Source organism: Bombina bombina, chromosome 2 (assembly GCF_027579735.1).
Source record: "Bombina bombina isolate aBomBom1 chromosome 2, aBomBom1.pri, whole genome shotgun sequence".
In the NCBI taxonomy this organism is placed as follows: domain Eukaryota; kingdom Metazoa; phylum Chordata; class Amphibia; order Anura; family Bombinatoridae; genus Bombina; species Bombina bombina.
The window spans coordinates 18676580-18691745 of record NC_069500.1 but is presented as its reverse complement, the minus strand read 5'-3'; the positions used below and the strand labels follow the sequence as shown (position 1 = coordinate 18691745).

Genomic DNA, 15166 nt, shown 5'->3' with positions numbered 1-15166 from the left:
TGTATATACATATGTATGTCACACTGTCACAGCTCTGATTATATATACATATGTATGTCACACTGTCACAGCTCTGATTGTATATACATATGTATGTCACACTGTCACAGGACTCACAGCTCTGATTGTATATACATATGTATGTCACACTGTCACAGCTCTGATTATATATACATATGTATGTCACACTGTCACAGCTCTGATTATATATACATATGTATATCACACTGTCACAGCTCTGATTATATATACATATGTATGTCACACTGTCACAGCTCTGATTATATATACATATGTATGTCACACTGTCACAGCTCTGATTGTATATACATATGTATGTCACACTGTCACAGCTCTGATTATATATACATATGTATGTCACACTGTCACAGCTCTGATTGTATATACATATGAATGTCACACTGTCACAGCTCTGATTATATATACATATGCATGTCACACTGTCACAGCTCTGATTATATATACATATGTATGTCACACTGTCACAGCTCTGATTGTATATACATATGTATGTCACACTGTCACAGGACTCACAGCTCTGATTATATATACATATGTATGTCACACTGTCACAGCTCTGATTGTATATACATATGTATGTCACACTGTCACAGCTCTGATTATATATACATATGTATGTCACACTGTCACAGCTCTGATTGTATATACATATGTATGTCACACTGTCACAGGACTCACAGCTCTGATTGTATATACATATGTATGTCACACTGTCACAGCTCTGATTATATATACATATGTATGTCACACTGTCACAGCTCTGATTATATATACATATGTATGTCACACTGTCACAGCTCTGATTATATATACATATGTATGTCACAGGACTCACAGCTCTGATTGTATATACATATGTATGTCACACTGTCACAGCTCTGATTATATATACATATGTATGTCACACTGTCACAGCTCTGATTGTATATACATATGTATGTCACACTGTCACAGCTCTGATTATATATACATATGTATGTCACACTTTCACAGCTCTGATTATATATACATATGTATGTCACACTGTCACAGCTCTGATTATATATACATATGTATATCACACTGTCACAGCTCTGATTATATATACATATGTATGTCACACTGTCACAGCTCTGATTATATATACATATGTATGTCACACTGTCACAGCTCTGATTATATATACATATGTATATCACACTGTCACAGCTCTGATTATATATACATATGTATATCACACTATCACAGCTCTGATTATATATACATATGTATGTCACACTGTCACAGCTCTGATTATATATACATATGTATGTCACACTGTCACAGCTCTGATTATATATACATATGTATATCACACTGTCACAGCTCTGATTATATATACATATGTATGTCACACTGTCACAGCTCTGATTGTATATACATATGTATGTCACACTGTCACAGGACTCACAGCTCTGATTATATATACATATGTATGTCACACTGTCACAGCTCTGATTGTATATACATATGTATGTCACACTGTCACAGCTCTGATTATATATACATATGTATGTCACACTGTCACAGCTCTGATTATATATACATATGTATGTCACACTGTCACAGCTCTGATTATATATACATATGTATATCACACTGTCACAGCTCTGATTATATATACATATGTATATCACACTGTCACAGCTCTGATTATATATACATATGTATGTCACACTGTCACAGCTCTGATTATATATACATATGTATATCACACTGTCACAGCTCTGATTATATATACATATGTATGTCACACTGTCACAGCTCTGATTATATATACATATGTATGTCACACTGTCACAGCTCTGATTATATATACATATGTATATCACACTGTCACAGCTCTGATTATATATACATATGTATATCACACTATCACAGCTCTGATTATATATACATATGTATGTCACACTGTCACAGCTCTGATTATATATACATATGTATGTCACACTGTCACAGCTCTGATTATATATACATATGTATATCACACTGTCACAGCTCTGATTATATATACATACGTATATCACACTGTCACAGCTCTGATTATATATAGATATGTATATCACACTGGGCAGCAGCATCTGCTTATATCAGCCCTTTAGATGAGCAGGTGTGTTGCTAAATCCCCTGTTATTGGGCTCCAGTGTTTGCCGTCAGTCAAGCCATTAACTTCTCTGTTGGGTTCTGTCCTCCACCTCCTCCCTATAATTTGTGCTATCAATAAAGTTGATTTTATCCGTCCCCTAATGCTCTCCTCAGACATTTCTTATTGCATGTACACTGCAGGGGAAGGTGGAACCTACCATGGTTCTGTAGGGGTAGATGGGCAAGCCCCCTAACAGCCAGGCCATGTCTCAACTGAGACCCTGTAGTTATGCAGCTGCATGGCCTTGCCTTGAGACAACTGAACACACTAACACCTATAGCTCTCCTCAGGTGCAGACACATGTAGGACAAAATCGCTGCCTGTATATGTCATTTGTTTGTTTTTCTCCTCCACAGGTTGTAGAAGCTCTTTTGTGCATGCAGAGAGCAGAACCCTGGAGGCCGGTCTACTGACCTGCCGCTGTGTTATAATGAGGCTGGGAGACTTCTCTGCGGACAGCTGGCACCAGGTCATCAGCCAGTCAGTGGGTGCTGTGCTCATATTGGTTCCTCTCAACATCTCTGCAGTGTTGCAGGGTCCAGAGCAGGTAATGGAGTCAAGCAATTCCCTGTGCACCCCAGTTATATGTGTAATTTTTACATCTGTACTAATATCCCTGTTGTTTCTCAGTTTAGCCAATGCTTTTATACAAATAATGTGTAATATATAACCACCGGTCTACAGTTGTGTTTGTTTCTGTAGATCTTCACCAGTGTTGTCTATTTCACGCATGATGCTAATGATTTGGAGCGTCTGTTTTATCTACTTACAATAAATGTCAGATAATTATGCGCTATACATCTCAACATACAAACCGTTCTCTAAACTCAGTTTCATAAAGACCAAGATCATGGAGCTGATTTATCAAGCTCCGTATGGCGCTGTATGCAGCGGTTTCTGCACAAGTCGGAGACAGGAGTTAAGAAGCAGCGGTCTTAAGACACAATTTTTTGTTGGGGGAGGGGGGTAAAAAAAATATCCCCAAACAAAGTAACATCAAAGGCAACGTGCAGTAGCAGACAGACACTTGTTGTACACATAAGTTACGCATCATTTTAAACTGTACTATATTGGGGTACTCTTGCTATTTCTATACTTTCAGTTATTTATCTTTTTAGGCTTTAGCTCCTTCCTATAATGTCTCTTTTCTAGTAATCTCTGTAGAGTTGTGTTATAGTTCTCTGTGTTATAATACTAAGCCACTCTTTTTTCTATACATGTTCCTGCAGAATAATGTCTATCTTTGCTACTCCTTAGCTTCTTTTCTAGGAGTGCTTCTATAATTATGTCAGATAGGAACTGCTTAACGCCTCAGCCAAAAAATACCCATCAAGCACTGGTTCATGTGGTAACTTAGGGGCAATGACTTACACTCATATTATAGTAGTTATAACTCTTGTTTGTGATCTCCACCCCTTAAAGTGATAGTAATTCCTAGCATTAGTGAAACAGAATTTACCAGTGGAATAAATAAAGGGGACTTACAGTATAAAATATTTCATGCTGAAAGTTCCTTTATTTGTCTGAAGCGTTCGCCCGCACTAAGCTCCTCAGGCCGCCCGCAGCAGAAATCTATTTTGCTGTGAGGTGACGTTTCTACCTCTTAGCCAATAGCCGTGCGGGCCAGCTGGCATTATGCCGGGTAGCTAGCACGCTATTGGCTAAGATTACCTCACAGCAAAATAGCGTTCTGCCGTGGGCAGACTGAGGCACTATTTTATGCTTCATGACTGAAAGTCCCCTTTATTTGCTCCACTTGTAAATCCTAGCGTTTCCCAAACGCTAGGATTTACTTTCACTTTAATGCACTTTCCTTCCTGGTGTAAATGTTAGCCTGAATATGAGTTTAGTATACAGATAGTTTCAATGGGCCGTAGATTTCATTCACAATGTGCTGCAATGCATATATGATAAATTTTAATTGCTTTTCAGGTTTCATTTTTTTTATTTTATTTTTTAAATTCTGCTATCTGTGTTTTATTTTTTAGTGCATTTGCAAATATTTAGTGAGACTTCCAGGTACAAACTCACTTTAATCAATGTGTCATTGTAAACAAATGTGACATTTCACAAACCTCACTCTGATTATCAGACATGGGAAATAATATTGACCAAACATTAGTGTCTTAAGTTTAACCCTTCACTCTATAGAGTTGGTGTCTAACTGGAACTGTGTTGCATTTAGAGTTTTATGGAGCGAGAGATGGAGCTGATGTGGAATGAAACTTTCCTTCCAATCTACTTCGCTCTGGAAGATACTGAGGTTCTAGACATCTACCATGAGAGCAAAGCGGTTTCCCAGTCACTGAGGTCTTCTTCAGCCTTGGAAGGTGAGGTCTTTAGGTTGTCCATAGTTTAAGTTTATACTAGGGAAGAGCAATCTATTGGTGGGATGGTGCTCAGGCTGATGGCTACTCTGGGAGACTTCAGTAAAACAATCCAGGTCTTATTATGTGAGAGAGACAATCAAATTGATATATTATACTGTAATAAAAATTCCACCCCAATTCAGACTTTTGTGCACAATCATGGTGGTTATACTATTATATGCGTGACTGTAGTCTGCTTCTCCAAAAGTCTTTTCCTGGTGTATATTGAACCCAAAAGGTTTATGTGATTGATATCATTAGAAGAACATTAAACACTTTGAGATGGTAATATCAAATGATTATATATATATATATATATATTTACTTTGCAATATACGTTCATTATTTATTTTGTCCCTTTTCCCCATAAAATTTCATTATGAAAACTGTGAGCTTTTCAGTTACTGTTAGAAGTAGAACTGCAGGACACTCTTATATTCCACACATTGGTTGCACAAATTTAGGCCTAGATTTAGAGTTTGGCGGTAGCCGTGAAAACCCGCGTTAGAGGCTCCTAACGCTGGTTTTAGGCTACCGCCGGTATTTGGAGTCAGTCAGGAAAGGGTCTAACTCTCACTTTTCAGCTGCGACTTTTCCATACCGCAGATCCCCTTACGTCAATTGCGTATCCTATCTTTTCAATGGGATCTTTCTAACTCCGGTATTTAGAGTCGTGTCTGAAGTGAGCGTTAGAAATCTAACGACAAAACTCCAGCCGCAGAAAAAAGTCAGTAGTTAAGAGCTTTCTGGGCTAACACCGGTTTATAAAGCTCTTAACTACTGTGCTCTAAAGTACACTAACACCCATAAACTACCTATGTACCCCTAAACCGAGGTCCCCCCACATCGCCGCCACTCGATTAATTTTTTTTAACCCCTAATCTGCCGACCGCCACCTACGTTATCCTTATGTACCCCTAATCTGCTGCCCCTAACACCGCCGACCCCTGTATTATATTTATTAACCCCTAACCTACCCCCTACAACGTCGCCGCCAGCTACCTACAATAATTAACCCCTAATCTGCCGACCGCAAAGCGCCGCTACTTACGTTATCCTTATGTACCCCTAATCTGCTGCCCCTAACACCGCCGATCCCTATATTATATTTATTAACCCCAAATCTGCCCCCAACAACGTCGCCTCCACCTGCCTACACTTATTAACCCCTAATCTGCCGAGCGGACCGCACCGCTATTATAATAAAGTTATTAACCCCTAATCCGCCTCACTAACCCTATAATAAATAGTATTAACCCCTAATCTGCCCTCCCTAACATCGCCGACACCTAACTTCAAACATTAACCCCTAATCTGCCGACTGGAGCTCACCGCTATTCTAATAAATGTATTAACCCCTAAAGCTAAGTCTAACCCTAACACTATCACCCCCCTAAGTTAAATATAATTTAAATCTAACAAAATTAATTAACTCTTATTAAATAAATTATTCCTATTTAAAGCTAAATACTTACCTGTAAAATAAATCCTAATATAGCTACAATATAAATTATATTTATATTATAGCTATTTTAGGATTTATATTTATTTTGCAGGTAACTTTGTATTTATTTTAACCAGGTACAATAGCTATTAAATAGTTAAGAACTATTTAATAGCTAAAATAGTTAAAATAATTACAAAATTACCTGTAAAATAAATCCTAACCTAAGTTACAATTAAACCTAACACTACACTATCAATAAATTAATTAAATAAAATACCTACAATTACCTACAATTAAACCTAACATTACACTATCAATAAATTAATTAAATACAATATCTACAAATAAATACAATGAAATAAACTAACTAAAGTACAAAAAATAAAAAAGAACTAAGTTACAAAAAATAAAAAAATATTTACAAACATCAGAAAAATATTACAATTTTAAACTAATTACACCTACTCTAAGCCCCCTAATAAAATAACAAAGACCCCCAAAATAAAAAAATGCCCTACCCTATTCTAAATTACTAAAGTTCAAAGCTCTTTTACCTTACCAGCCCTGAACAGGGCCCTTTGCAGGGCATGCCCCAAAGAATTCAGCTCTTTTGCCTGTAAAAAAAAACACATACTATACCCCTCCGACATTACAACCCACCACCCACATACCCCTAATCTAACCCAAACCCCCCTTAAATAAACCTAACACTAAGCCCCTGAAGATCTTCCTACCTTATCTTCACCATACCAGGTTCACAGATCGATCCAGAAGAGCTCCTCCGATGTCCTGATCCAAGCCCAAGCGGGGGCTGAAGATGTCCATGATCCGGCTGAAGTCATCATCCAAGCGGGAGCTGAAGAGGTCCATGATCTGGCTGAAGTCATCATCCAAGCGGGAGCTGAAGAGGTCCATGATCCGGCTGAAGTCTTCTATCAACGGCATCTTCAATCTTCTTTCTTCCGGATCCATCTTGCAGACCTCCGACGCGGAACATCCTGCTGGCCCGACGGACTACCGACGAATGAAGGCTCCTTTAAGGGACGTCATCCAAGATGGCGTCCCTCGAATTCCGATTGGCTGATAGGATTCTATCAGCCAATCGGAATTAAGGTAGGAAAATTCTGATTGGCTGATGGAATCAGCCAATCAGAATCAAGTTCAATCCAATTGGCTGATCCGATCAGCCAATCAGATTGAGCTCGCATTCTATTGGCTGATCGGAACAGCCAATAGAATGCGAGCTCAATCTGATTGGCTGATCGGATCAGCCAATCGGATTGAACTTGATTCTGATTGGCTGATTCCATCAGCCAATCAGAATTTTCCTACCTTAATTCCGATTGGCTGATAGAATCCTATCAGCCAATCGGAATTCGAGGGACGCCATCTTGGATGACATCCCTTAAAGGAGCCTTCATTCGTCGGTAGTCCGTCGGGCCAGCAGGATGTTCTGCATCGGAGGTCTGCAAGATGGATCCGGAAGAAAGAAGATTGAAGATGCCGTTGATAGAAGACTTCAGCCGGATCATGGACCTCTTCAGCTCCCGCTTGGATGATGACTTCAGCCGGATCATGGACCTCTTCAGCTCCCGCTTGGATGATGACTTCAGCCGGATCATGGACATCTTCAGCCCCCCGCTTGGGCTTGGATCAGGACATCGGAGGAGCTCTTCTGGATCGATCGGTGAACCTGGTATGGTGAAGATAAGGTTTGGGTTAGATTAGGGGTATGTGGGTGGTGGGTTGTAATGTTGGGGGGGGTATTGTATGTGTTTTTTTTACAGGCAAAAGAGCTGAATTCTTTGGGGCATGCCCCGCAAAGGGCCCTGTTCAGGGCTGGTAAGGTAAAAGAGCTTTGAACTTTAGTAATTTAGAATAGGGTAGGGCATTTTTTTATTTTGGGGGTCTTTGTTATTTTATTAGGGGGCTTAGAGTAGGTGTAATTAGTTTAAAATTGTTGTAATATTTTTCTGATGTTTGTAAATATTTTTTTATTTTTTGTAACTTAGTTCTTTTTTATTTTTTGTACTTTAGTTAGTTTATTTCATTGTATTTATTTGTAGATATTGTATTTAATTAATTTATTGATAGTGTAGTGTTAGGTTTAATTGTAGGTAATTGTAGGTATTTTATTTAATTAATTTATTGATAGTGTAGTGTTAGGTTTAATTGTAACTTAGGTTAGGATTTATTTTACAGGTAATTTTGTAATTATTTTAACTATTTTAGCTATTGTACCTGGTTAAAATAAATACAAAGTTACCTGTAAAATAAATATAAATCCTAAAATAGCTATAATATAAATATAATTTATATTGTAGCTATATTAGGATTTATTTTACAGGTAAGTATTTAGCTTTAAATAGGAATAATTTATTTAATAAGAGTTAATTAATTTCATTAGATTTAAATTATATTTAACTTAGGGGGGTGTTAGTGTTAGGGTTAGACTTAGCTTTAGGGGTTAATACATTTATTAGAATAGCGGTGAGCTCCAGTCGGCAGATTAGGGGTTAATGTTTGAAGTTAGGTGTCGGCGTTGTTAGGGAGGGCAGATTAGGGGTTAATACTATTTATTATAGGGTTAGTGAGGCGGATTAGGGGTTAATAACTTTATTATAATAGCGGTGCGGTCCACTCGGCAGATTAGGGGTTAATAAGTGTAGGCAGGTGGAGGCGACATTGTGGGGGGCAGATTAGGGGTTAATAAATATAATATAGGGGTCGGCGGTGTTAGGGGCAGCAGATTAGGGGTACATAGGGATAATGTAAGTAGCGGCGGTTTACGGAGCGGCAGATTAGGGGTTAAAAATAATATGCAGGGGTCAGCGATAGCGGGGGCGGCAGAATAGGGGTTAATAAGTGTAAGGTTAGGGGTGTTTAGACTCGGGGTACATGTTAGGGTGTTAGGTGCAGACGTAGGAAGTGTTTCCCCATAGACAACAATGGGGCTGCGTTAGGAGCTGAACGCGGCTTTTTTGCAGGTGTTAGGTTTTTTTTCAGCTCAAACAGCCCCATTGTTTTCTATGGGGGAATCGTGCACGAGCACGTTTTTGAGGCTGGCCGCGTCCGTAAGCAACTCTGGTATTGAGAGTTGCAGTGGAGTTAAATATGCCTGTACGCTCCCTTTTTGGAGCCTAACGCAGCCATTCTGTGAACTCTCAATACCAGAGTTATTTAAAAGGTGCGGCCAGAAAAAAGCCAGCGTTAGCTACGCGGGTCGTTACCGATAAAACTCTAAATCTAGCCGTTAGTGACCTATTTATAACGGTCTCTAATTGGCCACAACAGAGAAAGTAACCTAAGTTACAACATGGCAGCTCCCATTGTTTTATAGACACTAAAACTTAACACTTATTTTGTAAATATTTAAACAAAAAATAAAACTTTAAAGATGCTATCTACATATTATTCTCAGACTAATCTACTCTTTCTATCTAACATTTATTTAGTGTTTAATTCCTAAATGTAAATATCAGCATAATATGAAACATGAAAGCATGGGGTGTTGGTTGTATGTAGTAACTATAGTGCTATATACTTCTATAGTGCATTTGCTTTTTAGTAATTCACAATATTTTCTTGTGCATTTCTGAGTAGGTTTAAGGGCAGTAAACTGATCAGAACACACAGTTACTTGTGCCCAGAGCAACAGTTTAGCTTTTCTAATCTCAAAATTGTTTTTCTCATTTTCTTTCCCTTGGGCTCAATGATCCTTAAAAATGAAAGCATTAATTTTCAGAGGACGATAAGAAATCTATAAGGTTGTTCTGCAAGCGGCAGCCTCATCTGTATTGTTTCTTTAGGAACACTAAAAAAAGTGTGTACACTTGCTAGATAAGATAGATAAATGATAGAAAGACAGAAAAACAGATAGATAGATAGACAGACAGATTTAGATATATATATAGATAGAAGATATAGATAGACAGACATATATATATATATATTTACATATAAATAGATAGATAGATATAGCTAGAGATAGATATATAAATATAGATATAGATAAACAGAACAATAGATGGACAGACAGACAGAACAACAGATAGATATTGACAGACTGACAGACAGATAGATAGATGATAAATAGATAGAGAGACAGATAAATAGAGAGATAGATATAGACAGATAGAGAGATAGAAATATAGATGATAGATAATAGATGGTAGATAAACTGAATGGTCAGACAGAACAACAGATAAATAGACATTCAGACAGATAGAACAACATAGAGATAGAGAGACAACAGATAGATAGATAGATAGATAGATATAGATAATAAATAGATAGATAGATAGATAGATAGATATAGCTAGAGATAGATATATAAATATAGATATAGATAAACAGAACAATAGATGGACAGACAGACAGAACAACAGATAGATATTGACAGACTGACAGACAGATAGATAGATGATACATAGATAGAGAGACAGATAGATAGAGAGATAGATATAGATAGACAGACAGAGAGATAGAAATATAGATGATAGATAGATAGATAGATAGATAGATAGATAGATAGATGGTAGATTAACTGAATGGACAGAACAACAGATAAATAGACATTCAGACAGATAGAACAACATAGAGATAGATAGAAAACAGATAGATATAGATAATAGATAGATAGATAGATAGATGGGCCTCTATTTACCATAGTCTGGCGGACCTGATCCAACAGTGCGGATCATGTCCGCCAGACCTAGCTGAATACGGAGCGCAATACGCTCTCCGTATTCAGCATTGCACCTGCAGCTCACAAGAGCTACTGGTGCAACGCCGCCCCCTGCAGACTCGCGACCAATGGGCCGCCAGCAAGGAGGTGTCAATCAACCCGATCGTACTCGTACGGCGATGTCTGTCCGTCTGCTCCTGCTCAGAGCAGGCTGACAGAGTTATGGAGCAGCACGCTCGCCAGAAACACGGGGCATGATTCGGATATGTGCCCCATAGACATTAGATAGATGTAGCAAAATGTCAGTAAAATTTCACAAAATAACATTTTTTACAACAATTGTACAACTATTATAAAATGGATGCATAGACAATGAAATTAATCTTAAAATGGTTGCCTGGTTTATGGAACGTACTAGAGAAGCCACAGTTTCTACTAAGTGACTTTCCTGAGAGTAATAAACAATAACAACAATTTACATTCAATAAAATCCATTTTCTTGTGAACTGCCGGTGCGATACCACCCCCTGCAGATTCGCTGCCAATCAGCCGCTAGCAGGGGGTGTCAATCAGCCTGATCGTATTTGATTGGGCCACCTCAGAGGTGGTGGACGAGTTTAGGAGCAGCGGTCTTAGAAGCGCTGCTTCTTAACTTCCGCTTAAGCCGGAACTGAAGCGGAGTGGGTCTGAGGCCGCATCCACTGCTTCTTAAATAGACCCCATACACTGTGTCTGAGGATCCTCCCAACCATTCCCTGATTAATAAATACGTAGCATATTATGCTGAGCGCTTCCTTTCCGCGCTACGGAATCTGTTGGAGCTCTACAAATAACCAATAATAATAATGATGAGGCTCTGTCAGTCCTGCTCTTGTTACTTATCATGTGACCCTTGTGTAGGGGCTTCCACAATATAGCCCGAGAAAGTGCGAAGTCTCAGCGTATACGTATATATGAACCTGTGATTGGGTGATGACTGTCACATGATACAGAGGGCCATGACTGTCACATGATACAGAGGGTGATGACTGTCACATGATACAGAGAGTTAGGACTGTCACAAGATACAGAGGGTGAGGACTGTCACATGATACAGAGGGTGATGACTGTCACATGATACAGAGGGTGATGACTGTCACATGATACAGAGGGTGATGACTGTCACATGATACAGAGGGCGATAACTCTCACATGATACAGAGGGCGATGACTGTCACATGATACAGAGGGTTAGGACTGTCACATGATACATAGGGTTAGGGCTGTCACATGATACAGATGGTGATGACTGTCACATGATACAGAGGGCGATGACTGTCACATGATACAGAGGGTGATGACTGTCACATGATACAGAGGGTGATGACTGTCACATGATACAGAGGGTGATGACTGTCACATGATACAGAGGGTGATGACTGTCACATGATACAGAGGGTGATGACTGTCACATGATACAGAGGGAGATGACTGTCACATGATACAGAGGGTGAGGACTGTCACATGATACAGAGGGTGATGACTGTCACATGATACAGAGGGCGATGACTGTCACATGATACAGAGGGTTAGGACTGTCACATGATACAGAGGGTGATGACTGTCACATGATACAGAGGGTTAGGGCTGTCACATGATACAGAGGGCGATGACTGTCACATGATACAGAGGGTGATGACTGTCACATGATACAGAGGGTGATGACTGTCACATGATACAGAGGGTGATGACTGTCACATGATACAGAGGGTGATGACTGTCACATGATACAGATGGTGATGACTGTCACATGATACAGAGGGAGATGACTGTCACATGATACAGAGGGTGAGGACTGTCACATGATACAGAGGGTGATGACTGTCACATGATACAGAGGGCGATGACTGTCACATGATACAGAGGGTTAGGACTGTCACATGATACAGAGGGTGATGACTGTCACATGATACAGAGGGTGATGACTGTCACATGATACAGAGGGTGATGACTGTCACATGATACAGAGGGTGATGACTGTCACATGATACAGAGGGTTAGGACTGTCACATGATACAGAGGGTTAGGACTGTCACATGATACAGAGGGTTAGGGCTGTCACATGATACTGATAGTGATGACTGTCACATGATACAGATGGTGATGACTGTCACATGATACAGAGGGTGAGGACTGTCACATGATACAGAGGGTGATGACTGTCACATGATACAGAGGGTGATGACAGTCACATGATACAGAGGGTGATGACTGTCACATGATACAGAGGGTGATGACTGTCACATGATACAGAGGGTGATGACTGTCACATGATACAGAGGGTGATGACTGTCACATGATACAGAGGGTGATGACTGTCACATGATACAGAGGGAGATGACTGTCACATGATACAGAGGGTGAGGACTGTCACATGATACAGAGGGTTAGGACTGTCACATGATACAGAGGGTGATGACTGTCACATGATACAGAGGGTGATGACTGTCACATGATACAGAGGGTGATGACAGTCACATGATACAGAGGGTGATGACTGTCACATGATACAGAGGGTGATGACTGTCACATGATACATAGGGTGATGACTGTCACATGATACAGAGGGTGATGACTGTCACATGATACAGAGGGTGATGACTGTCACATGATACAGAGGGTGATGACTGTCACATGATACATAGGGCGATGACTGTCACATGATACAGAGGGTGATGACTGTCACAAGATACAGAGGGTGAGGACTGTCACATGATACAGAGGGTGATGACTGTCACATGATACAGAGGGTGATGACTGTCACATGATACAGAGGGTGATGACTGTCACATGATACAGAGGGCGATAACTCTCACATGATACAGAGGGCGATGACTGTCACATGATACAGAGGGTTAGGACTGTCACATGATACAGAGGGTTAGGGCTGTCACATGATACAGATGGTGATGACTGTCACATGATACAGAGGGTGATGACTGTCACATGATACAGAGGGTGATGACTGTCACATGATACAGATAGTGATGACTGTCACATGATACAGAGGGAGATGACTGTCACATGATACAGAGGGTGAGGACTGTCACATGATACAGAGGGTGATGACTGTCACATGATACAGAGGGCGATGACTGTCACATGATACAGAGGGAGATGACTGTCACATGATACAGAGGGTGATGACTGTCACATGATACAGAGGGCGATGACTGTCACATGATACAGAGGGAGATGACAGTCACATGATACAGAGGGTGATGACTGTCACATGATACAGAGGGTGAGGACTGTCACATGATACAGAGGGTGATGACTGTCACATGATACAGAGGGCCATGACTGTCACATGATACAGATGTTGATGACTGTCACATGATACAGAGGGTGATGACTGTCACATGATACAGAGGGGGATGACTGTCACATGATACAGAGGGTGATGACAGTCACATGATACAGAGGGTGATGACAGTCACATGATACAGAGGGTGATGACAGTCACATGATACAGAGGGTGATGACTGTCACATGATACGGAGGGTGATGACTGTCACATGATACAGAGGGCGATGACTGTCACATGATACAGAGGGCGATGACTGTCACATGATACAGAGGGTGAGGACTGTCACATGATACAGAGGGTGATGACAGTCACATGATACAGATGGCCATGACTGTCACATGATACAGAGGGCGATGACAGTCACATGATACAGAGGGTGATGACAGTCACATGATACAGATGGCCATGACAGTCACATGATACAGATGGCCATGACAGTCACATGATACAGATGGCCATGACTGTCACATGATACAGAGGGCGATGACAGTCACATGATACAGAGGGTGATGACAGTCACATGATACAGATGGCCATGACAGTCACATGATACAGATGGCCATGACTGTCACATGATACAGAGGGTGATGACAGTCACATGATACAGAGGGTGATGACAGTCACATGATACAGAGGGTGATGACTGTCACATGATACAGAGGGCGATGACAGTCACATGATACAGAGGGTGATGACTGTCACATGAATCAGATGGTGATGACTGTCACATGATACAGATGGTGATGACTGTCACATAATACAGAGGGTGATGACTGTCACATGATACAGAGGGCGATGACTGTCACATGATACAGAGGGTGATGACTGTCACATGATACAGAGGGTGATGACTGTCACATGATACAGAGGGCGATGACTGTCACATGATACAGAGGGCGATGACTGTCACATGATACAGAGGGTGATGACTGTCACATGATACAGAGGGTGATGACTGTCACATGATACAGAGGGCGATGACTGTCACATGATACAGAGGGGGATGACTGTCACATGATACAGAGGGTGATGACTGTCACATGATACAGAGGGCGATGACTGTCACATGATACAGAGGGTGATGACTGTCACATGATACAGAGGGCGA

General features: G+C 40.3%; 1 protein-coding gene across 1 annotated transcript in view; it reads left to right on the top strand.

Moving 5' to 3' along the window:
- LOC128646848 (nicalin-1-like) overlaps positions 1 to 15166 on the top strand; it is a 152737-nt gene that overhangs the window by 7088 nt on the left and 130483 nt on the right. Inside the window, exons 2-3 of the mRNA XM_053699649.1 lie at positions 2563 to 2753; positions 4392 to 4536. Coding sequence (XP_053555624.1) covers positions 2563 to 2753; positions 4392 to 4536 — 336 coding nt within the window. The remainder of the gene's footprint in view (positions 1 to 2562; positions 2754 to 4391; positions 4537 to 15166) is intronic.